The 25561-nt window shown below is 40.1% G+C and overlaps 1 protein-coding gene across 4 annotated transcripts in view; it reads left to right on the forward strand.

The window, feature by feature from the left end:
• LIMS1 (LIM zinc finger domain containing 1) overlaps nt 1-24870 on the forward strand; it is a 68319-nt gene extending 43449 nt beyond the window's left edge. The window contains exons 1-11 of one of the 4 annotated variants that reach the window (XM_054271502.1): nt 5700-5881; nt 8111-8270; nt 13419-13485; nt 15554-15674; nt 16522-16671; nt 17895-18045; nt 18788-18880; nt 20290-20338; nt 22457-22532; nt 22782-22973; nt 23353-23430. In XM_054271502.1, coding sequence (XP_054127477.1) covers nt 5700-5881; nt 8111-8270; nt 13419-13485; nt 15554-15674; nt 16522-16671; nt 17895-18045; nt 18788-18880; nt 20290-20338; nt 22457-22532; nt 22782-22929 — 1197 coding nt within the window. In that variant the 3' untranslated portion in view covers nt 22930-22973; nt 23353-23430. Of the gene's footprint in view, nt 1-5699; nt 5882-8110; nt 8271-13418; nt 13486-15553; nt 15675-16521; nt 16672-17894; nt 18046-18787; nt 18881-20289; nt 20339-22456; nt 22533-22781; nt 22975-23352 lie in introns of those variants that run through there. The other 3 variants (XM_054271505.1, XM_054271504.1, XM_054271503.1) reach the window with 3 other exon arrangements.
• The last annotated feature ends 691 nt before the right edge of the window (nt 24871-25561 follow it).

Raw genomic sequence — 25561 nt, forward strand, 5'->3', positions numbered from 1 at the left:
TAATTAATTCAGGCAATGAAAAACTTTGCGCTTCATCATATAGAAGCTCAAACTAATGAAGGTGAGAAGAGATTATGTTGCTGAAAGTGTAGATTAGTAGTAATAAAGTAATAATAAAAGATGTGTGTGATGTGCAGGTTACTAAAGCTGAAGGTCAGTCCTCAGCACGGTGTCTCCAGTGGAGATGTGACTATAATAAGGATGTTGCTGTGGGTGGGAAGCCTGGTTTTGCAGTTCTCTCTGCCCTACAAGGAGCTGCAGGGATGTACTGGAAGTTTCTCCTGATTGCTGGGGTGTTACATTGAGTCACAGTATTAATTATAGCTCCTGGATGAACTGCTCAGGTCATAGTGTTCAGCTTGTCAAAACATTGGTTCCACATAGTGCAGGCAGATGACTCAGGCAGAATCAAAGGCTGGCATTTGCCATTATGCTGAGGATTCAGTGGAGGATTTTTGGTGGATGTCAGTGACAGATGACATGAACTGAATATTGGTGCTAGGAAACCATTACCCTAAAGAGTAATATGTTACTGCATCATTTTACAATCATAGAATCATTTAGGCTGTAACAACCTCTTAAGGTTATCAAGTCCAACCAATAGCCCATCACTGCCAAGTCCACCTCTAAAATATGTCCCCAAGTGCCACATCTACATGTCTTTTAAATAGTTTCAGTGATGTTGACTCTGCTCAACTTCTCTGGGCAGCTTGTTCCAAATGCTTGACACCCCTTTGCATGAGAAAACAAAAAAAATTAGTGTCCAATCTAAACCTCCCTTGATGCAACTTGAGGTTGTTTCTTGTCCTTTCAATTTTTTGGAGCTTGGTGGACTTGATCTTCTCTTTTCAGGCTCGAAAAGATGGTTCTTTTCACAGCGAGTGTCTCAGGGACATTTGATGTGCAGCCACTAGTATTGAGTGGCTGACTATTTTTATTGTTCTTAAATTGGAAATGAGAATGTAAGTGTTGTATGAAATGCATCAGTGCAAATACATCCTCAAATTCTATAGATTTTGAGGAATTTGGATACAGAATTTGGACACCGTAATGTAGTAGGCACGCAGTTGACTATGCAGGGTGCAAATTTCAAGCATAACCAATAATATGCTGCGTCTCATGCAACACAAAATTACTGGAATTTGTGAGCTTCTCATATATGATACTCTTTGTTTTGTTTTTCCTGTCTGCACAGGATTGAAAGAAACAGTAGTGGGGGAGGAAGAGATGAATGTTTTAAAGAGTACCAAATATCTGTACACAGAAGTCATTGCTTGGTTTACACAGAGCATGGCTTCATTTGGTAATAGACATAACCAGCAGGAAGAAAACATAATGCTTTGCTGAAATATTACTTATAACAGGGAAATGCTGTAGTTGCACATTGCTCTCCCTTTCTACAAATTCTGTCAGAGGCTGATATTTCACTGTGCCTGAATGACTGATAAACATTGTGTGGGAAGCTGCTGCTTACCTGTCTATTCCAGTTATATTTACTTCCTTATGGAGAGATGGAATGTGAACCTTCTCTGTTTGTGGAGACCAAAGCATTTTTTGGACATGTTTATACTAGAATAAATATATACTGGAGGATATGAAACAACTAGAATTGCCTTTTTGTTTGCCCTGTTTGAACTCCCACCACATAAGCTTAATTATGCATTTTGAGGTGAAGACTAAATAATGAAACTTTCAGGAACACTTAGAATTCACCCGATTTTTACTGCAGTGGTTTCACGAGGGTTTTCCATATTTTTTAACAGAAAAAGTAGTTAGAGCAGTGCTGAGCACATGTGAAAATCCTACCTGTAAAATGTGCATTTAAATGATATAAAAGATTCATACATTTTTTCAAAATGCCTTAGGAGACCAGCTTAACATGTAAAGTATTTTATTGCTTAAGAGATAAACAATTGCAGCAACCAGAACCCAAGAGTGTTTTTAATTTCAATAAAAAACCCCCACAAAAGGTCAACTAGTGCTTTAAAATGTTGGTACAGAAATCAGAGCAGGGCACTGCAAGCCCACGCGTCTTTTGCAGCCAGACTTCTGTTCTAGGTTGTTCTGTTTTTGGGTGTGAGAGTCACCGCATAGCATCTGTTAATGCATCACTGAAATGAGAGCGCTCGTACCTGCGGGGGAAGGGGTGGGATGCGCTGTGCTGACTCATCCCGCCTGTGCCCGTGTCCCGGCGGGCCGGCGTGCAGCGATATGTCACGATATGTCACGGTGGCACAGAGAGGTGGCCGGGCAGCAGCTGCCTTTGCCAAGCACCTTGTTTGGAGCCGTGGCTGCTCCGCACGCGGCTATTTGTGGCACGGAGCGGAATGCTCCGCGGGCTCGGCTGGCCAGCGAGCCGTCTCTGTAAGAGTCCCCGCCTGCCCCTGGCAGCATGGGCAGCCAGGCTGGAAGGCTGTGCAGGGAGAGCAGCGTGGAGTGAGGCGGCAGTCATCCTTCAGCAGGGATCAGGCACTGCGCCTGGTTTTGCTGCTGTTTACCAAAGCCCTTCTGGTAACCGCGGTGGAACACTTCTCCCTCCCTCTTCCACCGTTTCCTTCAGCACCTTCCGCACCGCCAGTTTTGGCTTCTGATAGGATCCTCAGTGTGCCCAGAGCAGACTGTCTATTTCTTTCATACCTACCTTTTCTAGTTAAACACTCGACTTCTTTTCCCCCTAACACTGCATTACAACAGGCTGCTTGCTATGTTTTGTCCCATATCCCAAGGAATGCCCTTGGGAAGCTGCCGCAAAACAACCCCTTACATACTTCTCACTCCCCATGGGCAGCTTCACCTCAGAGTAACCTAGAATTCCCTAATGAAAATGCAGTGTATTTTTAACAATGTATTTCAGATCTTGGCAGCATGCCTCCTACAAAATGTCAGAAAAGAGAAGGACGGCCAGCTGCTCTGGATTTGTGGATTACCAGACCTCCACAGTAGAAACTGTGTTTTGCTTCAGTAGCATAAACCACCATTTTAAACTCCTGTCAAGCTCCTTCTTGTTTAATGGAAAAAAATCAGGAGTCATCCCTCCAGCAGCAATGGTAATATTACTGGAGAACCAGGCAGCTTCTACTTATTGCACATATGGAATCCTATTATGTTGAAGGACTTCTTCCTGACAAAAACTAGGAAGATAAAACCAGGCTTTTTGGATGGACATCTTACTGCATTAACTTGCTGTACTACTTGCTTTGCTACAGCCATGCAGTAGACTGCACAGTAGCAAGCTGAAGAAGCAATTAAATGTTTTCTTGTTGACCAAAGAGGCAGCAGAAGTGGCTTCCAACCATATTGGTCACCTGTGGATTTCAGGTTATTGCAAAATTGTAGTAGTCCGCTAGGAGAAAGTCTCTACAGGGCACTTTTGATTTGCAGCAGCCTCTTCCCTGGAGAATTGTCTGTGATCTGGGACAAAATATAGGAAAAGAGTTGGGAAATTGTTGAGAAAATAGTGATAAGAGGAAGAGATAGGCTGACTTGCTGTTTATTATCTTAGTGGCTTTGGGCACCTTTACTAATCCTGGATAAATCAGCATTTTTAGTCCACTGCAGTCAGTCTCACTGAAGTTTTTTATACTTACAGAAGCTCAGCACTGACCTGTGCAAAAAGCGTTGGGAAGCAAGAGAAAGAAGAAGAACTGGCATCACTATACCTGCATGTTTCTTGGCAGACACTGCACATTTTCATCACTCATGTTTCAGAGAATGCAGAAACTTTTTATTCCAGGAGTGCAGTGGTGCTCTGGCAAGATCTTTGTGGCCTTGGGCTACAACCTGATAATTGCTTCATCTGCAGCTTGCCCCATGACAGATAAAAATAGGGTTTGAGCTGCAGCCAGGCTGTTTCAGTGGTGAGGGTGCAGCCTTCTTAGCCTGTTAGAGCTTGACTCCTGGTAGCTCTGGCATAGGGTGAATAATCACACCTACAGACAGGCAGATGAGGAGGGTCATGCTGCCTGGGTTCCACCTACGCAGGGAAATAGCTTGCCTAGGGGGTTGCTCCTTGTTGAGGGGAAGTGAAGGAAAGACACTGACCCAACCCATTCTACAAATTTGTCAGCAGAAGCAGCAGCACGGGACTGTGTTGGCTGAGCTGCAGGAAGGTGGCTGCTGGCAAGCTCAGGCCTGCATGGAGAGTGGCGTATAGGCTGCTGTATGCTTGCTGAACAAGCTGTCCTAGCTGGTGGTGAGAGAAATGGCCAAAAACCATCACCAGCCAGACCCTCTGTGGCAGGTCCTAGGGGAGGTACAGGTATATTAAGAAATTGTAGCCTTGACTGGACATTCTGTCATGTCCTGTGACAGTACAAGAGGAAATGGCCTCAAGTTGTGCCAGGGGAGGTTTAGATTGGAGATCAGGACAAATTTCTTCACGGAAATGTTGTCAAACACTGGAACAGGAAGTGTCCCAAGCAAGTGTTAGCATCACCGTCCCTGAAGGTATTTAAAAGATGTGTAGATGTGGCACTTGGGGACATGATTTAATGGTGAATGTGGCAATATTAGATTAATGGTTATACTCAGTGGTCTTGAGGTCTTTTTCAATCTAAATGATTCTATTATTCTCTGATCTTAGTTCTAGTTTCTCTGTTTGTTCCTGTTACTCATCTCCTTCTTGTCATCCTCTGCTTCCTGATGCACCCTCACTGACTGGCAGATTCTTCAGCTACCACTGTGCTGTGTGTCACGAGCACAAAGTGCATGCAGTTCTGCAGTTCAACTGATTGCTAATAAGACTGAGACAGTTCAACACAAAAGTTAGTTACTCCAGAGGGCTTCCCAAAAGCCTTGCTTTTCTGCAGTTAGGAAGTGCTGGAAGCTGAGTATCCCAGATCTGCCACAAGCACTGTGCTTCAAAGAGGGAGAGCTTGAAGGAGTCTGAATTATTAGCTGCAAATCTTACTTCAGTTAGTGTTCTTACTTTGGATCGTTGTTCTAAATGCAGCACATCACTGGAAATAAAGGTTTGGTTTTCCTCCATATAGTGTCCATTATGGCATGCCTGTCAGTTTTGTTAATGGCCTGAGAAACACAACAGAAATTAAACCATTTGCCTGTACCTACCCCTTGTCTGAAGTACTGAAAGGAGGAAAGACAATAAATAGATAAATTCAACACATATGACTTAGAAGACACAAGTGGAGCATTAAAGGCCATTTTTACAATGTAATTAACACACTATGGGCATTAAAGCAATATTTACCTGGAGATAGGAGTCTTCTGTTCCTGCTTTCCACTGTTGGTTTTTCCAAAATATTGTAAAATATTGTTGGACTCTACTTCCATGCCCCCTCAGCAGAAAGAAGCTGCAGCCAAGTTTGGTGGTGAATTTATTTGCTCACATGGCTTACTCACACCACAGCTCTCCTGGGCAGCTTCTGTCGGCAGCCAGCAGCAAAGACCATTTCCAGCATCTGAGTTTACACGAGGGCCTGGCAGGGGAGTGTTCTCCTCTGTGCACAGCCAGCCTCAGTAAATCTCAGCGTGACAGGCTCGCAGCCCTGCCACTGAACTTTTAACTTGAAGCTCTAGCAGGGTGCTGAGTAGCTGCAGCTACATGACACGAGCTGTGAAAGTAAATCACTGCGCTGGGAACAAGGGGAAGTCCAGCATATTGTTTTGCAGACTTTGCCTACAGCTTCTTTGCAGTGTAAGGATAGAATATATACACCTGGGAAAGCAGTCAGAGCGAGATGGACTTCCAGCACAGAGCTCAGCCCTTCCCCATCCCAGAGGATGAAGAGGTTGCATACAAGGTCGCTCCCAATGCTCACAACTCCGCGAGAAATGAAGGCGAGAAACCGGTGTCAAAACTGCAACGTAGGCACAGTGAAACAAAACTCTACAAAGAGTTTTGTGACTTTTATGCAAAATTGTAAGTTTGTTCTGTTCAGCTTTGGGGTGTAACTGCAGTGGCATTACTGGATTATTGTACATAATGTATTTTATTATCTGGGGCTCAGGCTGTGCAAGCTGTTCTCTCATCCAACCTTTGCCACTGTTCTGCTTGAAACATTGCCAGTTGTAACTGTCAACTAAAATTTGAATTGTTACTTTAAATTTCATCATTAATTGCATCAGAAACTTTTACCAGCAGTAAAAAGGGTGTTGGAATTTTTAAAGTAGTCTCTCTGCCTTCAGGTTGTTTGCCGCTTATTCTGGGCAAATGGATAAACAGTTTCATTAATGCAGGAGTATTACAGACTTCACTAGTTTTACATATATGATGGGCTTCAAAGTGAAGCACTTTTTCTGAAGAGGTAAACTGTTTTTATTTGGTCTTGAACTTTGTATCATGTTTTTTCTTGGATTACACTTTACATACAGCAGTGCTTAGCATCCTTAATGCTAGAGCACTGTTGAAGTGATGATGAAAGATCCCAGTTTCTCTTGTGATTATTCTTCATTTAGATTAATAAGGAGGATGGGGAAATGGACTGAGGTTTTGCCCCACAGAAAGCATACACAGTCCATGAAGACCATTGGCGAACCTTATAGTTGCTCACAGTTTATGTGTATAGTCACTGCAGTTTGTCCATAGGTCTGTCTGTTATGTATGGGTTAGACCATCCTGCATCTGATCTTCATATGAAATTTGCCCACTAATTTCACTGTGAGGGCAGTGGATATTTGGATTGCAGTTGCCTTTTTCCTCATCTACAAAGATCAAAAGAGAGAGAAAAAAATGTGCCAGCTAATAATAACATGTCAGATGTGACCTTGTGTAGGGCTCTTCTGTGGGACAGAGTAAGAAATAGATAAAACACATTCCATTTTGAACCACGTGCTAGGTGTTTGCTTGCTCCCTTGGATGGTGTGCAAGGAATGAATTCAATTCCTGTTGAACATGGTGGGAGCCCAGAGGTCTTATCCCCTTGAAGGGATAAGAAGGAAGGCTTGGCATCTTGCAGAGGACTTTGGGCTTTGCACTTACAGGCACAGCATGATAGCTGTATCAAAATGTGTGCATGCATGCACATGTGTTTCAAATAATGTCACTTGTCTAATAACCTTCCAGATAAATTTTGAGTCAGTGGTTTTGTCAGCTGACATCACATTGTAATGAAACTAGACCATTGCCCTATACTTGCTCTCTGCCATCACATTTTACTAGGGCAGTGGGATGATCCTGAAAGGCAGAGCTTTGAGAGTCTAGATATGAGTGACAAAATGTTTGCAAAGGAAAAATCAAAAGAGCCTTTTTCTGGCTTTAATTAACTGAAGCACAGCTGTACTGTCTTCTGCAGATGTGGACAGCTACCACACTGCCATTTTTTTGGTCCAGTGCCTTTGAGAAGCAACCAAGGTTGCTGTTTCAATATTTCTTTGCATCCTTGGCATGGGTTTGCCAGCTTTGTTGGTCTGTGTGTTGGTCACTGTGGGGCAGCCAGAGCATTCCCACCCTACCCCTGGCCCTGGAGTGGACTGGCAATGATGAGCTGAACTCCCTGAGATAAACCTTGACAAACCAATCAAAAATCCCATGGCTTCAAACCAAATTTGTGAAATTACTTCAAGCTATGCAGAGCTCATATAAAGGATAATTATTTAACTACTCTGTTTCTCAGTAATATCTGCCAGACCAGATCCTGCACTTTTTCACATTGTTTATTTAGAGCTCTGAACTAATGCAGTTATATATGTGTGTTTTAGAATTTATGTATGTATATATTAGAATTAGTTTACAATAAATTGTTTATGTTTTCCTGTGTGATGCTAGTCCTCCATCATTAATATTTGCCCTTGTTTTCAGTAATATTAATGTATATCATAATTTTAATAGTACTTTGAATTGCCTTTTTTCATCATAAGAAATCTGTAACTGTGTCTGCAGTGACAATGTTTCTGTTTGGGGTTTTCAGTTAGTTAGAGTGTATCACAGGGATTTTGTTTCTAAAGAGTTAGGGAGCAGGGAGAAGTGGTAGCTTTATTTCCGAGGAGATGCCACAAGCCATGAAGTTCATTGAAAAACTTGTGTTGAGCAACTTAGCATTAGGGTGATGCAGTTTGGCCCGGTGAGGGGGGGGGGGAGACCCACAACCAGTATTGTTGTCTATTTAGGCTCATTTTCTTTTTTTTTTTTTTTGTTTCTTTTGAATGACAGCAACATGGCGAACGCTCTTGCCAACGCCATCTGTGAGCGCTGCAGGGGGGGCTTTGCCCCTGCCGAGAAAATTGTCAACAGCAACGGTGAGCTGTACCACGAGCAGTGCTTCGTCTGCGCCCAGTGCTTCCAGCAGTTCCCCGAGGGGCTCTTCTATGAGGTAAGGCGGGCAGAGGAGCCCTCCTGTCCCCATACCCCCTCTTGAGCCTTCATTCCCATGGCAGAAGTAGGTGGCCAGCTTAGAAAGTCCCATGGGAGGATCTGGGCTCTGAAAGAAAAGGAGAGAAAAAAAATGGGAGCATTTCTGTGCTAATTTAGAGGACATCAATGTATATAAAGTTCTTGAAATGTGTGCACCTCAGTGTTATCAGCGCTGAGAGAAAAATTCCTGGAGATCTTTTTCTCAGTGCAAATTTTTTCCCTGAAACTTGTGAATCTGATGTATCATACCAGAAATACACAGGAGGAGAAGGTCATATAGAGGGAAATCCCCTCATCCTGTGGTCCATAGGAGGTTTATCACTGAGTTGAGTGAGTCCAGTTTGGAAAAGAGATGATCTGTGTTTGAGCATGCTCTGATCCAGACAGGGCCAGTGTGAGATCAACTCTTAAGTTTAACAGTCTAGAGCATTCAAAATGATCAGTTCTTAACACACTTTCAGGGGTTTAAGACCTGATCACATTAATATTTCTCCAGGTTTATTTGCCTCAGATTAGGAGGGTATTTTGGAATAGGTTTCATTTTCTTTTACATTCCCCTATCATGGGAATTCAGAATGTGGCTCAGCACAAAGTGGTAGTAAAAGCTCTAGACTGGTTTATAAAATACAAAGTGATTAGTATAGGGAACAATAGATGGTGTGAGTCAGGGAATTACTGTCAGAGATAAGGCCCTGCTCGAGTAGCTTACAATCCATTGTAGGGTAGCAGTTACAGGATTTGTGTCATAGGATGATCTGAAAAGGAAAATGAGCAGAGTGTAAAAAGAACAATTCTGTGCTCTCACATACAGGTGTCATCCTTTGGCAAGAGCACAATAGTTTATCTTGCATAGAAGCATTTCTAATTTTACAGAGCTGTGTTATGTGGTGATGAGGAGAGGCTGAGGGAGGAGTGTGGATTGCAAAAGAGACTGGCTAAGGAGATTCCTGGGGATTTGCTTTTTCTCACCTTGTTTGAGGATCAAAAGGCTCTAGGGATAGTGTTACACAAATTGTAGTAAATTAGCCTCTAGTGTTCCATAAGACATCAAAAGCTGAGCTGCAAGGCAGAATTAATTAAATAGAAACAAAAGAACACCCCTCTAGATACTTAACAAGTTGCATTACAATTGTTAATATATACTGAGCTGACTCGGGAAAGAGTCCATCCTGACACGTTAAAACCTGAGGCAAATGTAAAGTGATAGGAACATTTCAAAACTAAAATATTTGTAATTATGTTCATAAAATTGTCTTAAACCAATAAAATGTATTTTTTCTTAATAATGAATACCTTATTCATTCTTTTTGTGACTCAAAAAACAACGTCATTCCAGGGACCTCTTTCAGAAAGTGGAATGGTCCTTAAATATAAAAGTTTGGGAAATCATGCTCTAGGCAGCCTGTATCTCCTAGAGGAGACAACAGCAGAAAAAAAGTCCAACTTTTGGACATAGTTCAGGAATGTTGCAATCTCTCTGTGTTGCTCATGGGTGGCCATACCTGAATCTCTGTGGTAGAAGAGGCAAGTATCCTAGTGGTGCTTAGATACACTGGATGTAGGCATTTTTCGTCCTACTGTCACCTTGTTAACATTCATAATCATGATGATTGGTCTTTGAGCACTCTCTTACTGAAACATGCTGCTCTCAAAGACAGTAAGTCAGAAGTGAGTGCCAGTAGATTGTCCCAGGAATTAAAATAACACTGTGTGCTAAACATGTTTTGGCTAATATTGCTAGGGGGTTTTTTCAGCCTAGGTACCCTGAGAAATGTTGCATGGAAAGTGGAACGTTTCAATTATGGATAGATACTTCTTGCCACAATTATTACACAGGTAAAATAACATTGGATAGGCTGAGGGTGTTGGGCCTGTTCAGACTCAAGAAGAGATGACTGAGAGGGAACCTCATAAATGTATGTAATTATCTGAAGGGAGGGGGTCAGAGGAGGAAGCCAGGCTCTGCTTGGTGGTGCCAAGCAATAGGAAAAGAGGTAATGGGCAGAAGTTGATGCACAGGAAGTTCTACCTGATCAGGGGAAGAACTTCTTTACTGTGCATTGGTACAGGTTGCCCAGAGAAGTTGTGAAGTCTCCCTCACTCGAGATACTTAAGAATCATCTGGGTGCAGTTCTGTGCAGTGTGTTCTAGGATGACCTTGCTTGAAGAGGGAGGTTGGAGCAGATGACCCCACCTCCAACTTGACCCATTCTGTGATTCTGTGAGAGGAAGGAAGGCCCTGAGCAGGTAGAAGGTGGGCTTAGGTTGTGAGTGCTCAGAGGAATTTGAGATAATCTGCATCACTGTCAAGAAAAACTGTGACTAGAGGAGAAGGGCAGAAAGCACATCTTCCTCAGACTGGCTTAATGCACTTTTTGAGAGGTTGGATGTGTTTGGAGGTGTGGCCAGGTAATGTGTTTTTCTGAGCAGGTTCTGTGGGTAAACACAGGCATTGTTGGTTGCCCAGCATGAGCTTGTGTTTACTCTGTGCCTGGTTTAGCTAAGCTAGTATTTCTTGGAAATGATTTCCAGCTCTTAGCAATTAGGAAGGCAAATATTGTTCCCCTGCCTATTGCAAGCCTTGCAGGGTTCCCCCAGTTAGTCATTAAGCTGCTTATCACACTTGCTGTCAAACACTGCCATGATAAGCCTTCACACAGTGTTCCACGGGTGGGGGTGGAGCTGGTCAGGTCTCCTGTGCTGCAGGACTGATCTCTGGGCTGCCTTGCAAGCCCCCCATCAGCACAGCTCGCTGTGTGCAGCACTGGAACCAAGTCACTCACAGGCACAAGTGGTGCCCATCCCCTGGTTAGAGTCTGCACAGCATAGCAGGGGTTTTGTGGATGTCCTCTTGTATTAGAAATGATAGTTTGGATTCCTGAGACCTGCATGCCCAACGTTGCACAGAAACTGTGGGTATGGTGTATTTGATTTGTGCTTCAGTTTGCTCAGTAACATCATTTTGGCAAGGTTTTTTTATGCACTCAATCTAAACAAAAATTAGCACAAGTAGATTCCAGTAGAGTTCTCTGTTCTTTGCTGTTGGGTGTGAAGTGATAGCAATTCTGGTCTGCTTCTACTCCACCACCTGGAAGATGTGTATTCCCTAGAGCTGCTATTGTAGAATTTCTCTACAGGTAGCAGTGCACGGTCCTGTACTAATGGTAGAACAGATGTTCATGTTTGTTTCCATTCTCGAGTATTTTCTTAAAATGGTTTTTACCAAAAGCTGACTTAGAGAAACAATCTCTAAAGTCTCAGTTTTTGTGCATGACCTTCCACTTAAGTTAGCTAAACACATGCAGGTAAGCTGGAGCTTATTTCACAGTGAGATGTTTTATGCAGGGCCATTCACCTCATGGACCTTCAGCACACAACAGTGAAACACTTACTTCTAAACTATGTACTGTAAGGTTTGTTACAGAAGCTCAAGGCTTTCTGTGATAATAACTGCTGGGTCATCCACAAAGGGCAGCACAAAGGAGCAGAGGTTGAAAATAGAAACAAGATTGAATGGAAACCAACCTGCCTGACAAAAACAAAGAGGGGAAGAAAACCTGTTTGGTCTGTTCAGACCAACATGTGGTGGCTTTGAAATCCAAGCAAACCTAAGCATCCCCCAGTGGACCACCTGTTTAAACAGATCAGGAAGCTTTCAATTTTTTTTTCTGTTTGGAAAGGATTTTATCATGCAGGAAGCAAGCACAATTCACAATGAATGAGTAATTACCATTACTCCTTGAGAAAGTAATAGCCCTGTATCTCTCAAATATTATTTTTTTTTAATTAAAAAGTAATCTGTTTTAGAGTATTACACTGGAATAGCACTTGATAAATTTCTGACAGAGACTTCTGAAAAGGTCTGTACTGAGTTAATGTATTTCTGTTCCTAATAAGTGCTATTCAGGTTTGGCACAGGAATTTTCTAACCATAAATATCTAGTGAAATGTTTTATTAGATCCCCATCCCGCTAGCTGCAAAAGTATTTATTATATTTATATTATATTAGATTCTTGTCATTTCATATTATACAACAGGTGATCTTGAACCACATTTCTCTATTTTCTGTCTATGCACAAATACTTACTTTATGGGTAGTATTTTGTGCTACTCACTTGGTTTTGTCTTAGGCCCAGTGAAAAGAAAGGAGCAAGGTTTCCTGCTGTCCTCCTTGTTCCACTGTTTAAACTGAGACCTTCAAATCCAAACATTTTATAGCATACCTGATATTGTCTACCTGGTATTGACATGCTCATTGGCATTTGTGTCTAATAATAATGGTGCCTGAAGGTATCTAAACATTTCACTTCATTTCAGCTCATATTTGCCTACATATTTTTACATATTCTTTGGCTAAGTTACTAATGCAGTGCTGTTGAATCTTTTTATTCCATATGGATTTTTTTTTTCAATGGGAGCTTGAACTGTAGCTGAACTTACATAAGCTGTGATAAAATTCAAATCCCTTAAAATAAATTTAACTTGATCGATGTAGTGAACTTTACTCTTTAATATTTGGACTTGATTATTTTAAGGATCTTTCCCAACCTAAATGATTTTATGATTCTATGAAATAAACATCATGAAGGAAAAGGCTTATTTCCCTTCATGTTTTGGCTGAACTGCTTCATAAATTGCAAAGATTTCTGCCCCTGGGTGTCCTTCCTACCCCAACCTCCACCCTCTGGCATGCTGGGTCATTCTGGCAGGAAATGTAGAATGAGGAAGACATCAAATAGGTTTGAGGAAAATGCTTCTCCCCTCCTGCTGGCCAAGACTGTTACCTAATTTCCTGCTTAGAATGTGTTTGGTTGCTTCAGTTTCAGTAGTCTGTCAAAATTCAGATGTCTCTTGTGATGTAAATGGGTGACAGAAAACGCCTTACACTCTCAGCAGTACTGGAGAAATGGTGTGCTATTAACACTATGTGCTAACTAGAAGGTGAATTAAGGTGGGTGGGTGTAATGCCTAGCACATGTAGCTCATGGTCTGGTTGCTTTTGCTTTAGCTCCTCTTGTTTTACTACCTAATTGTATCTGAAAACACAATAGGCTGTTACTGCATTTATGTTAAGGGCAAGTTCCTCATCCCTCTTTCTATTTGCAGTTTGAAGGGAGGAAGTACTGTGAACATGATTTTCAAATGCTTTTTGCCCCTTGCTGCCATCAATGTGGTAAGTTTTAAGGTGAAATACTTCACACTGATCACAAATGGGAGTGTCACTGGGGGAAGATGTGCTGCCCTTGTATCTGTTTCCTGGGAGGTGCTTGTGTTCAGCTGAGCATCTGTACTTCAGGAATGAGCTGGACTTCAGGCAAACTGGCGAGCTGCTTTTTCTAAAGGTGATAAATCAGTAGGATTTAAAAATTTTTTTTTAATAAATAATTTTAAAATAAAGTTATTTTAGTAAATAATTTAGCTGTTGAGCCAATGATCCAATGCACAGACCATTCATAAATTCCATATACAATTGCATATACAATTATATATAATACTCGTGATTATTTATATCTGTACATCTCTATGTGCTGACATTTGTCCTTTCTCATGTAGCTGAAACCATGCAACAAGACTTTGTCATCTGCTTTGACTTTTGTAGCCCAGCTGTGCTGTCCTACTTCACAGAACCTGAGACAATGTTCATCATCTAGTGTTATAATCAAGTGGTGGTCAGCTGGACCCTGCTGATTTTTTTGAAACATACCTTTCAGGCTTCAGTGTCTAATGTCCGTCCTACATGATACTGTTGATGTAGATTCTTGTGCATCTGCTGCACTGTAATCACTTGCATGTTTTCTTTTTCCCCTGTGTGTGACACATTTTGCTGAGCCAGAGCTGGGAAGTTATTATTTGACTATTCCCTAAACTGCTCTGGAAGCCCTTGTGTTTCTTTGGCACCTTTGGCAAGGTGCTAAAGCTTTAATTTATCTCAGTGAGGCCTTTCCTGTTGTGGAGGGAGGTGTTGATGCTAAGGGAGGTGTTGACCAAGGGAGAGGGAAGCAGATGCTATGGAACTATGAATTTAAGGCTTCAGATGTGAACAAGCAGAAGAAGAGGAAGAAATGAGTTGGTGGCAATTTGTGAGGAGCTATGCTATCTCCAGGATTTCTCCTGCACAGTTGGCACAGCTCCACCTTCTCCTATCCTCTCTCCTGGTATTGTCAGCTCCCTTAAAACATCATCAAGGTCCTGCCCAGAGCTGGGCTTTTCCACTGCTTGTACTTAATAAAAACAGACAAAGTCATTGGGGCTGTTGTCAGTGATGGGGCCTTGAGCATTCCTGATGTGATGGAGTCCATTGGATTTGTTCTTGCAAAGCCATGACTTCATGGGAATGCCACAGAGTTGCATGCTGGATGTTATCATCCACACCTTTACCTGCCTGATTGCTCCCCTTTAGCAGCTCTTGGAGTTGTTCCCCAAAGCCAGAGCTCAGCCTCTGACAGCACTGGGAAGCTGAGCTCCCAACACATTTTGCACTGCTCAGAGCCCCTTACACTGTCCATCAGCATAGAGAACAGTCAGGTCACATGTGGTGGACATCACTGCCTGTGCAGTCCAGTCACACTGCATGTAAAACATTAGTTCTCACACTGTTTTTTTAATGCCTTATGGGGCAGGACTTCTTGTGGTAGGTCAGAAGTTGTGTGTGTTGGATTGGCTGTTCTGAAGCTTCACTGCACCTTTGCATTAGGACTCCAAGGGAGTTTTTTTGCAGGATATCCACAGCCACCCAAGTTCAGTTCTGTTGTGCTTTGAGTATAGAATACCTTCAAGGCTTGGTCCTAGGGGAGTAGAAACCTCTGCTATGTACGTGACAAATTAACATTGTCATACTCTTAAAGAAGAGGAGAACAATGATTAGGACACAAGAAAGCACTTACTGTATTAAGTACTCCATCAATTTCTTAACAGCTTGAGAACAGATAAGTAAAACCAGTGAAAGGACCAAAATAGGATTATTGCAGGGAGAAGGTGGAGTGTGCATGTAGAAGGACTTGTACATAAATAGCAGAAGGTCCTCTATCAGCAAAAATGTTTTCTTTTAACCCATTACAAAAAACAACAAACCCAAATTTCCAGGGTTTGGAATCAGAACAGTGATATTGAAAGCAATGTGTCCTACCAGATTTTGGGGTAAGGAAAGGAATGATGATTATAGTCATTAGTGATTCATTTGTGAGTTACTTTTAAGTTTGTCTAATATGGTGTTTTACATCCTGGTGTTGTGTTTCTTACAGGTGAGTTCATTATTGGTCGTGTTATTAAAGCCATGAACAATAGCTGGCATCCAGAGTGCTTCTGCTGTGATATCTGCCAGGCAGTATTGGCTGATATTGGATTTGTCAAGAATGCTGGCAGGTAAATTTCCACCCTTCCTTCTGTTAACTGATCATCAATTAAATGAACTAATAGTGGGACTGAGAGGTTTTGGTTCCTGAGGCTTTCCAGCTCAAATGGAGCATCTGAAGTATTTTCTGTGATATGGTCTAATTAGGCATCACAAAACCACAAGATCTTAAAATATTGACATTTTGCCTGCTTCAACAGCAAGTTTCATGGCAAACATTTTCTTTACCCAGTGACCTTTTGGGATCATTGCTATATGTAATAAGAGAGAAAGCTTTCAGATACAGAAGCATTGTATTTTTTTAAATAAAAATGTTTACTTTCTTTTTCCAACTTGGTTCTTCAATTTTGGTCTAGTTTGGCACCATATTTAATAACAATTGCTTAATGTTCAGTGGGACCCTTCACATAGTAGGATATTTTTTGCCAGCTATGATCAAAAGAATGTTTTACAATTGGATTATATGGCCATTGGCTTCTTATGTATAATACAATATACAGAATTATCTACAGAAGTAGGAGCTGTGTGCTCATACAGCTTCTAATCTAAATTTTTAAGATTTTGAAAGTAAAACATTCATCAATGAGAATCTGTAAGAAACCTTGTTTTCTGTGTTTCAATACAGTTTTAACTCAGCTGCAGAAATGATACTCCTATGGTGACAGACAATTAAATGATCACCTGGAACTTGGGCAATCATTTTGGTGCTTTGAACTTGGTTTGCCTTCGCAAGGAAGTTGTTTTAACAAGACTCAAAAAAGAGCTGATTGAATTGAGGTTCTGAGAGATTTTTGGTTTATATTTTGCACTGTAGTACCTGGTAGCAATACTTACCTCTCTTTTTTTATGCCGTTTCAGACATCTCTGCCGTCCTTGCCATAACAAGGAAAAAGCCAGAGGCCTGGGAAAGTACATTTGCCAGAAGTGTCATGCTATTATTGATGAGCAGCCTCTCATATTCAAAAATGATCCTTATCACCCTGATCATTTCAACTGTGCAAACTGCGGGTAACCTGAGTTCTGCAATGGGAAACAGGAACATGCTGGCCTGATTTGCTTTAATTTAAAGTGGAAACTTGTCCTGTACAAATGACAAGAGGGGGTGGGGTTTGGATGTCTTGTGGCCAGATGTGTATTACTGCTTTTGGCTTGTGGGGTTCACACAACAGCTGACCTACTGGGGAATAAAGAAAGATTGGACCCTGCAGGACAAGGCAGTACCTTACAAATACCAAGTACTGGCACAGTTATCATTTCTATAGTAGTGAAATGATAGCTCACCATTCTGTTAAGAAGTGGCTCTTTTTTGTTGCTTGAATTACTATCTTGCCTATGTTTTTTTCTTTTTTAGTTCAACGGCATCCAAACTTTGTTCTCTCTTTTTAAAGCCTGTCTTTTTTAGAAGCCTTCTCCCATCTCATTTTATCATTTTCTGCAAATGCAGCTCATGAAACTGCACATTTCTACATCCTGCACTTATGCAGAGATGAGTATTGGAGCATGGAGCATTGTAGGAGATAGCATGGATTCTTAGTTTATTTCTGCTGCAAAGGAAGCTACTATCTCAGTGCCACAGCAAAGGCTGATTTGAATAACAGTATGTAGTGTTACATCAGTGGCAACCAGTTGACAGTATTTGTGATTACAGTCCCTTTTAAGGTTTAACTTAAGGTTCTCAGTATCTAGCCATGCAAATTACTAAAAAGTAGAGTTTATAAGATTCTGCAACAGGAAATGAACAAGTCTAGCTCATGTGGGTCTGTAGTTCTCTTTCCCTGAAGTTTGATACAAGGAAAATGTAACTATATCTAGTTACATTATATATATATGCAGTCCTCTATATCTAGAGGACTGCATAACTGCATTTTACTTTCAGTTGCAGTTATGCAAATCTAAAATAAACTGGTGATAAGTGCCAGAATATAAACCAAACATGTGCAGCTTTCACACACAGATTTGTGCTGCTTAAGCAGAATGACAGTAAGTCAGTAGCTGTTTCCAGAGGGACTCACTGCACCTTGCTTTGCAGCCTGTTCTCAGCTTACTGAGATCAGAGCTGAGCTGTGTTGAATTGTGTTATATTTGATGCTGCTGCATTACTGTAGTAAAAATATAATTTCTAAAGCAAATGCTGATTTTTTTTTCACTTTTCACTTGAGAGTAGAAACTCTCAAAAGTTGACATTTTTGAGTGCCTTTATTCATGCTCTCAATTCATTAACTTCTGAACAGGAAGGAACTTACTGCTGATGCTCGTGAGCTGAAAGGAGAACTCTACTGCTTACCCTGCCATGACAAAATGGGTGTTCCCATCTGTGGGGCTTGTAGGAGACCAATTGAAGGCCGTGTGGTGAATGCTATGGGCAAACAATGGCACGTGGAGGTAAACATCAGATGCTCAATGATCTCTCTTTTTCTGTTCAATTTCAATGAAAGGATTCTCAGAGTTTGCAGCAATGATTATAAATGCCTTTTCCAAATCCCTTTTCAACCTTACTGGGGCTGGTCTTCCACTGTGAAATAAGAGTTACTTGTCTATCACCTTACAGAGGGCTTTGACTGTGAAACTAAAATCAGTAATTCAAAGGAAGCCCAGCAAGGTCCTTACAAAATAAAATTTCAGAGCTCAAAGCAGTACATGTGGAAAAGCAGTCAAATCTGTGCCAACCATGTTACTAAGCATCATAATACCCCTAGGTACATATTTCTCTAACAGTTCATGTGAGAGTTCATATTTCAAGATTTAGTTCCACATCTTCCATTTTAATTAGATAAATTGTTTATTTCTTCTGTTGTTTTGAAAAAATCTCCTCTAGGAAATGCTTTCTTCACAAGGGTATAATGATAATGCAAATTATTTAACAACTGGTAATTCTGTTCATTGATAAAAATTGAGACTCTATTGCTTGATATTGTTTTGTAACTTTTAGATTGAAATGTTGAAGACATTAAAAGAATTAATATTTTAATGGCCTAAACGTAGAAACAAAAGTTTTAACTCTGCTTTTCAAGATGGCTTAGTAGACTTCAGCCATGTTCAAGTAGTGGACATGGTTATTTTGCTTTCCAGAAAAAATAACGTTACTTCCAAAAGATAAAAAAATGTATTGTAATTTTCTTTGTAGCATTTTGTTTGTGCAAAATGTGAAAAACCATTCCTGGGTCATCGTCATTATGAGAGAAAAGGCTTGGCATATTGTGAAACCCACTACAATCAGGTAAGGTTGCATATTTTTTAAATGGCATTAATTGGCAAACTCACAAATTGGTTTTATTAGATACAGATGGAAAAATATGGACATTCTTCTGTTTTGTTAAAAGCACCTCTGGATGTAATGGCAATTAGCATGCTCTGTTGCATTTAATTATAGAGGTTTCCCTATTCATCTGTGGAGCATTAAAAAAGAAAACTGCAGGTATTTCACAAAGGCTGGCCAGGACAATCAGCATCAAGTTGTTCTTCAAGCTTAGTGGTACTTAAATAGAGCTGTTACAGGGCTTTGACGTGTCTGTGGATCAGAGCAGCTAATGACAAGTAATCTCTCCTAAGAAAATAAAGATTTGCCACTCACTAACTGCGTTTGGAGGCCCCAGTGAGTGCCGTGGGTTTCCCTGCCGCTGCTGCTCTAAGGCACCGTGTGTTGATGTGTGCTCCTGCTCAGTCATTAGGCTAATAAAGACTTCCAAGACTAAATTTGTCGGAAGACACCCTCTAGTGACCACTTGCATTTATGTAGAAGTTACATGTGGCAGCACCCCCCCTCTCCAGACGCCCTTGGATGAGGAGCCACCCCACCATACACGGACATATTTTTCTTTGGAAGCCATCTGTGTCATGTCACATTCACCTCCCTTGCCTGCATAAATACCTGAGAGGGTTACACCTGGGAGTTGTATGGCATCTGCTAATTACAGATGGACTCTTAATTGGTCATTAGTGATGAAGGGCGGATGATTGGTGCTGGCACACTTGCAGACTGTAAATGCTGTGACGTTCACAGTAATAGTGTTGCAGCTGGGATGGGCCAAGTCTGTGCACCAGACAAGAGCTGTATGTAGAGTGGATGTCTTTTCTGAAGTTAACTACTACAGTAAAAAAAACGTACATACATGAGGTTTTTGGCACTTTTTATCATATTGTGGACAAATATTAATATTCCAGTTAAGCCTGGAAAAAGAATTACTAGTTTTTGTCTGAAATTTTCCTTTTTTTTCTTTTAATAAAGATAAAATATTCTTACAGTTACAGTAATATATTGTTTTAGTCATGCATGTCAGTCCAAATGTTACATTTTCTGGTTAATAACCATGTGTACGTGACACCAACTGCTGTATTTCAAATATTCAGGATTAGAGAAATCTTGAAACAAAACAAAATCATACTTACAGAGAATCAAAGGTAGATAAATGTTTTCATCTTCAATATTATCAAGACTTTTTGTGATGAGAGGATGCAAAATGTCCTTGGAAAACCAAACCAGACTTGCCAGCATTCTCTTTATTTCACTGGAACAAACAGGAAAGCGATTGTGCCCATCAGCTGAAACATAGTTGTTTTGTTAGTTTGCTAAGTTACCTTCAATAAAATCATTATATTAAAAATTTATTACTTCTCTTTCCTGTTCAGCTGTTTGGTGATGTTTGTTTCCATTGCAACCGTGTGATTGAAGGAGATGGTAAGCACTTCTCTGTTTCCTTAAGGTTCCTTTTTGATGGAAGTTCTCTTTAAAAGTGAAAGTAAGGGGGAAGTAGCCCAGGTTTCATTAAAACAAAAACAGATGTTCTCTTGACCAGAAATTAAATTAGAGCTGATTAGTCAGAGACCAAACGGTAGGAAAGCCTACCATCATTTCATGATGGTAGAAGACCACCCCATGGCCAAAGAGAACTGTGAAACCCCTCAGTGACAGCAGAGGCCAGGGATGCTGGAAGATGCTCAAAAGTCACTTCCTGCCACACCACCTTCAAAAAAGAACACATGCAAGGGTAAGAAGGAGCATACAGGCATCTCCACAAATGAATTTGTCAATCATGAGCCAAATTTGAAAAATATTTAGATACTGAAAGACATAGGTGGGCACTGTTAGGAAATTTTTTTAAATGCCTTGTTCCCATTATGTCAGTTTGAATCCTGGAGATATTTACCTATCTATTTCAAGCACCTGTCTTTTGAAAATCTAGGCTTATGATAATGTCACAAAACCAGGAATGATCATACTTGGAAATATATGTCCTGTAAGGAAGAACTGCAAGTAATGTGTTTGGTTTGTTATTGTTTCATTGGGTTTTTTGGGAGAAGGAGGTGGGTTTGAGGGTTTTTTTGGGTTGTTTTGATACTAGCTCTGATAAAATGCCAAAAGCAAATTATTCTACCTGAAATAATGTGGTATTATGTGCCTGTTTATTCTGTTCAAAGTGAATACTATGTTAGCTTCATCTAAGCCAAAGGCATTAGCAAAGCAGGAGGAAGCATCTAACATTCAAAAAGAGACATAAACTAGTTTGTAGTCATGTAACTATAGGGTAAGACATGCATCCTGTAGATGTGCTTTCCCTAGATTTTATGGACTGCACTATGCCTGCAGAATGACAACCCAAAATGCTTTAGAGGAAAGAGTCCTCATTTTCAGGAAAACTCTACAATAATAAGCAAAAATGGAACTTTTCTGATAACTACATCTCTGTATGTATCTTTTCTGATAACTACATCTCTTTCACCATATATTCCGATACCCATAATGTAAGTTTTGGTCTCTGAACTGAAAATAATACAGTATACACTAATTTCTTTATTTTCAGTGTATGTCTTCAATTACATTTCTTCTTTCATTTCTGCATACAAATTTTGAGTCAGCTGTCACAAATTTGGTATCCGGCACTGTTCTCTGTTGAGTGAAACAAATATCTGTAGCAGCAGTTTTTCAGGAGGGTGTCTATGACTGCATTACTGAGGTTGTTTGGGGCAAAGACTTTCACCTGTCTAGTATTATTCTGGGAAGTAGTGGAATAACAGTGTATCTGTGGACATGCTTGTCCCATAGTGCAGGAAAAACTCTCTGCATGACAGTGATTTGGTTCTCCTTGTTGTTGACAAAATACTGTGAGAAAAACATTGAGAGATCGAGTGAGAAAACCATTATAAGAAAAATATTATCCTGCATTCTCTAAGTTAGGAAAATTTTGGCAGGGGAAACTGGAAAGCTGTACTGAAAGAGAGAAAGAACAGGAACTGGATTTACCCACAGAACAAATAGGAAATAGTTACTTTCTCTTCAAAACAAAGAATAAAGAGAGTCCATTTTTTTTTCACCTTGGTAGGGCTGATTTACCAGCAGTGTCTGGCTGCTGGCTTCACATTATTTACTTCAGCTGGGCAAGTGCAGCTGTTGATTGCAGTGCAGTCTGAACTGGATCTGAGAAATGAAATTGTATGAAAACATAAACACGATTGTGCTGGATTGCTCCTCAGCTGGAAGCATTTCCTGATTAAGTTGGAACCTGGCCTCACAGAACCATTGCCTGAGATCAGCTGCATATGAGATGAAGTGGAAGCAAAAAATAGGAGGCAGAAATAGGTTAAGCTGGTCTTGCCTCAGGGACAGCTGTATCAATGCTTCACAGTCCTGCTCATTATTCTCTAAAATGTGCCTCGCCAGTCTGGCCACGTTATGATGATCCTTAATACAAGAATCAATGAGTGTTCCTTACACCTCATGAATATGTAAACTTAAAATTTTTGTAATCACTCTTTTTTATTGTTAAGGCTAATGATTTCTTTTTTCCCATCTTTCTAGTTGTGTCTGCTCTGAATAAGGCATGGTGTGTGAACTGTTTTGCATGTTCAACTTGCAACACTAAGTTAACCCTCAAGTAAGTTTATGGATAAGTGTGATGTCTTCAACACATATCACTGGTTCTCTTCGAAGTGTAGATGTTGCTATAGTGTAGCTGTTCCTGTATGAAAAACATGTAAGCAGCATCAAGGAAATAAGTGTCTCTTCCTCTTGCTCCACTCAGTATTTTCCATCTCTTTCCACTGTCTCTTCAGGTCTTCCTTCAGTTAGTCTTCCTAACTCTTCTCCTTTTCCATACTTTATTTTTTCTTGTTTAACTCTAAAGGGATAAGTTTGTTGAAATTGATCTAAAACCTGTCTGCAAACACTGTTATGAGAAAATGCCCGATGAATTTAAGCGACGACTTGCCAAACGGGAACGTGACGCAAAGGATAAAGAGAAGCAGAAAAAGAAAAAGCCAATCTGTTTGTAAACTTCCTTTCCTTCTCACCGCCACCTCTGCTCCTTTCTTCTGTGGTTAGTCCTAAGGATGATTTTTTTGCACTTTTGCATGAAGTTATGGCAGTCAAAACCAAAACATCTTTCACGCAGCTGCAACTTGAAATACTAACTTGTTATTCCATTATCTTATGTTTAGTCTATAATTAGATTTGAAAGGCTTTCTAAATTACACTGTTAATAAATATGAGCTTTTGGGTAAAATCTGCATAACTTGCTCAACAGGGTATTGTTATCACTGTCTGCAGTGTTTAGAACTTATAACTTAGTGTATTTGTATAAATTGGGGGGCTGATTTTTTGCTTGTGCACATTTAATAGGAGATATTTTTTTAAATTCTTTTTTCACTATCTCATCTGCTAAAACTTTGTCTGTTTCTTTTGCTTTGTTATTTTAGGAATAAATTTGTTGAGTTTGATATGAAGCCCGTGTGCAAAAAATGTTACGAGAAGTTTCCTCTAGAGCTGAAGAAAAGACTGAAGAAATTAGCTGAAACTTTGGGAAGGAAGTAAAGACTTCATCTGCTCTCCTCTTCCTTTGTGAAAATCTTATAGATAATACTTGTGGGGTAGGGGGGAGTTGCTGCTTTGAGGCTGCAGTCAGACAACAGATGCTGATGCATGCCTTCTATCAACCCAAAATATATTAAGATTCTCTGTTCTCTATACATGATGCTTACTTGTTGACAAACAGACCATACTTCCAAAATAAATACCAGCTCACCTGAAAGGTTTTTGACCAATAATGCCATTGTACTGATGCAGGTGGCCCGTTCTATACACTAATTCTCTGTGGAACTCTTCAGAGAGAGAAAATTTGCTTGTGAACGCCATCTGTGAAAACAAACTTTGCAAATGTGCCCAACTTTAGGGACGTGTATTGTCATTTATGTTAGTGAAAATATTAACCTTCATATTAAGCATGCAGACAAAACTCACCCAGCCCAAGTGATTTGGGCAGGAAACCAGGACACTTTGCCTCATGGAAAAGCTCCCACTTGAAGTTCAGGCTGAGTCAGCTCATTAAGGAGCCTTGTTTCAGATGGTTTGAAAACTATCAGATTTCTAAATACAGCCACTGTACAAATGACATACATAAAATGATAAACATGATAGATTATGCTTACATGAAGAATGTTTCTACATCAGGCTTAGCATGAGATACTTATATAAAAAATGTATTCCTATTGCAAGAAATGAGCATACTCAGAACTACTTGAATTTTGCTATATTCCACGTAAAATAACACATTAACTTCTATATATGCTTTTGCATTCTATTTACTTTTTGTGCCTTATTCTGCTGGACCATACATAACATTGTACCATTAAATATATATACTTTTATATTTTATTTCATATTTTTATGCAGAAACTATTATAGAAGGTATTTTCAAAAGATAACATACTTTGCCTTAATTATACAGGATGCAAGAAGTACTTTATTTGAAATGTGAACATCTGCATTTAAAATCTAGCTTCTAGACTTCATTGATTTTCAGAACAATACTGAAAATGCGTATTTCAATTAACTGGCAATATTACTTTTACACCTCTGTGTGTAAATATGCAAGGTTTGATCCTGCTAGGATCTACTTTAGCCATCTTCAAGGACTGAGCTTACAAATAATAAAAATACTTTATAACATACATCTAATAGTTTTATACTGTTGAGTTCTGTCCATGCAAATTTTTTTTATTTTTCCCTTTGTTATAGAAAATACAGCTACTTAGGTCTTCATGATGGTACGAAGTATGCAAACTTTTTTTTTATTTTTATACATTAGTGACTTAAACAGATTTTATGTAATTATGTAACAGGAAGTAAAATTTTCTCTCCTGTTTATGAAAAATTAGTTACTTTAAAACATCTGCTTTCCCGTGTCATCAATAAAAAGGCCATGTTATTAAACCTTGTATTGCCTCTCTGAAATAAATGCTTGGGATGGGTGTGAAAGCAGTAAAGCTCTCTTGGATCCCTGAGCTTTTACCTGTGATTGTAAATACCTGTAAATACCTCCTTATTAACTTGATTTAAAGGACACATATGCCTTTTCTAAAGGCATATGTCTATATGTAGTTCCAAGGTTCATAAAAGAAACCACAGTTTGTTTCATAAGGAATAGCTTGATTATTCTGGGTATTTTCTCAGTTGGCACAGTCACTAGGTTTTCCTAAAGAAAGTATCTTATCTGAGTGTAGAACATACACCCTCCTGTTAACTTTTTCTCTCCTGTTTTCACTGTAATGAAACTGTCACCCCAAACTTCCAGTTTATTGCTAGGTAGGGTATTTTCTGGCTATTTTATCCTACATAATTATTGAATGCCATAACATTCATAAATGTAGTCAGTCCCCGACCCTGTTTAAGACTATACAAGCTTAAAATGTCCTAAAAAATTGTTTACTTAACTAGCATAGTAGCCCTGTTGGAATTTTGGACTGTGCCATGGATTCAGTAGACCACACACACTCTTGCTTCCTCCTGAAGTTCTAACTGACTTCCAGGTTTTCATGTTACACTGCCTGTACATCTCCTCCTTCTGCTGTGTGTGCCCAGCCTTACTGCTCAGAGCCGGGAAGGGTCACTGGCCCCAAAGCTGAATGA

The sequence above is a fragment of the Melozone crissalis genome, unplaced genomic scaffold (genome assembly GCF_028551555.1).
Source record: "Melozone crissalis strain CALT ecotype California unplaced genomic scaffold, PUWL_Pcris_2 ptg000013l_1, whole genome shotgun sequence".
In the NCBI taxonomy this organism is placed as follows: domain Eukaryota; kingdom Metazoa; phylum Chordata; class Aves; order Passeriformes; family Passerellidae; genus Melozone; species Melozone crissalis.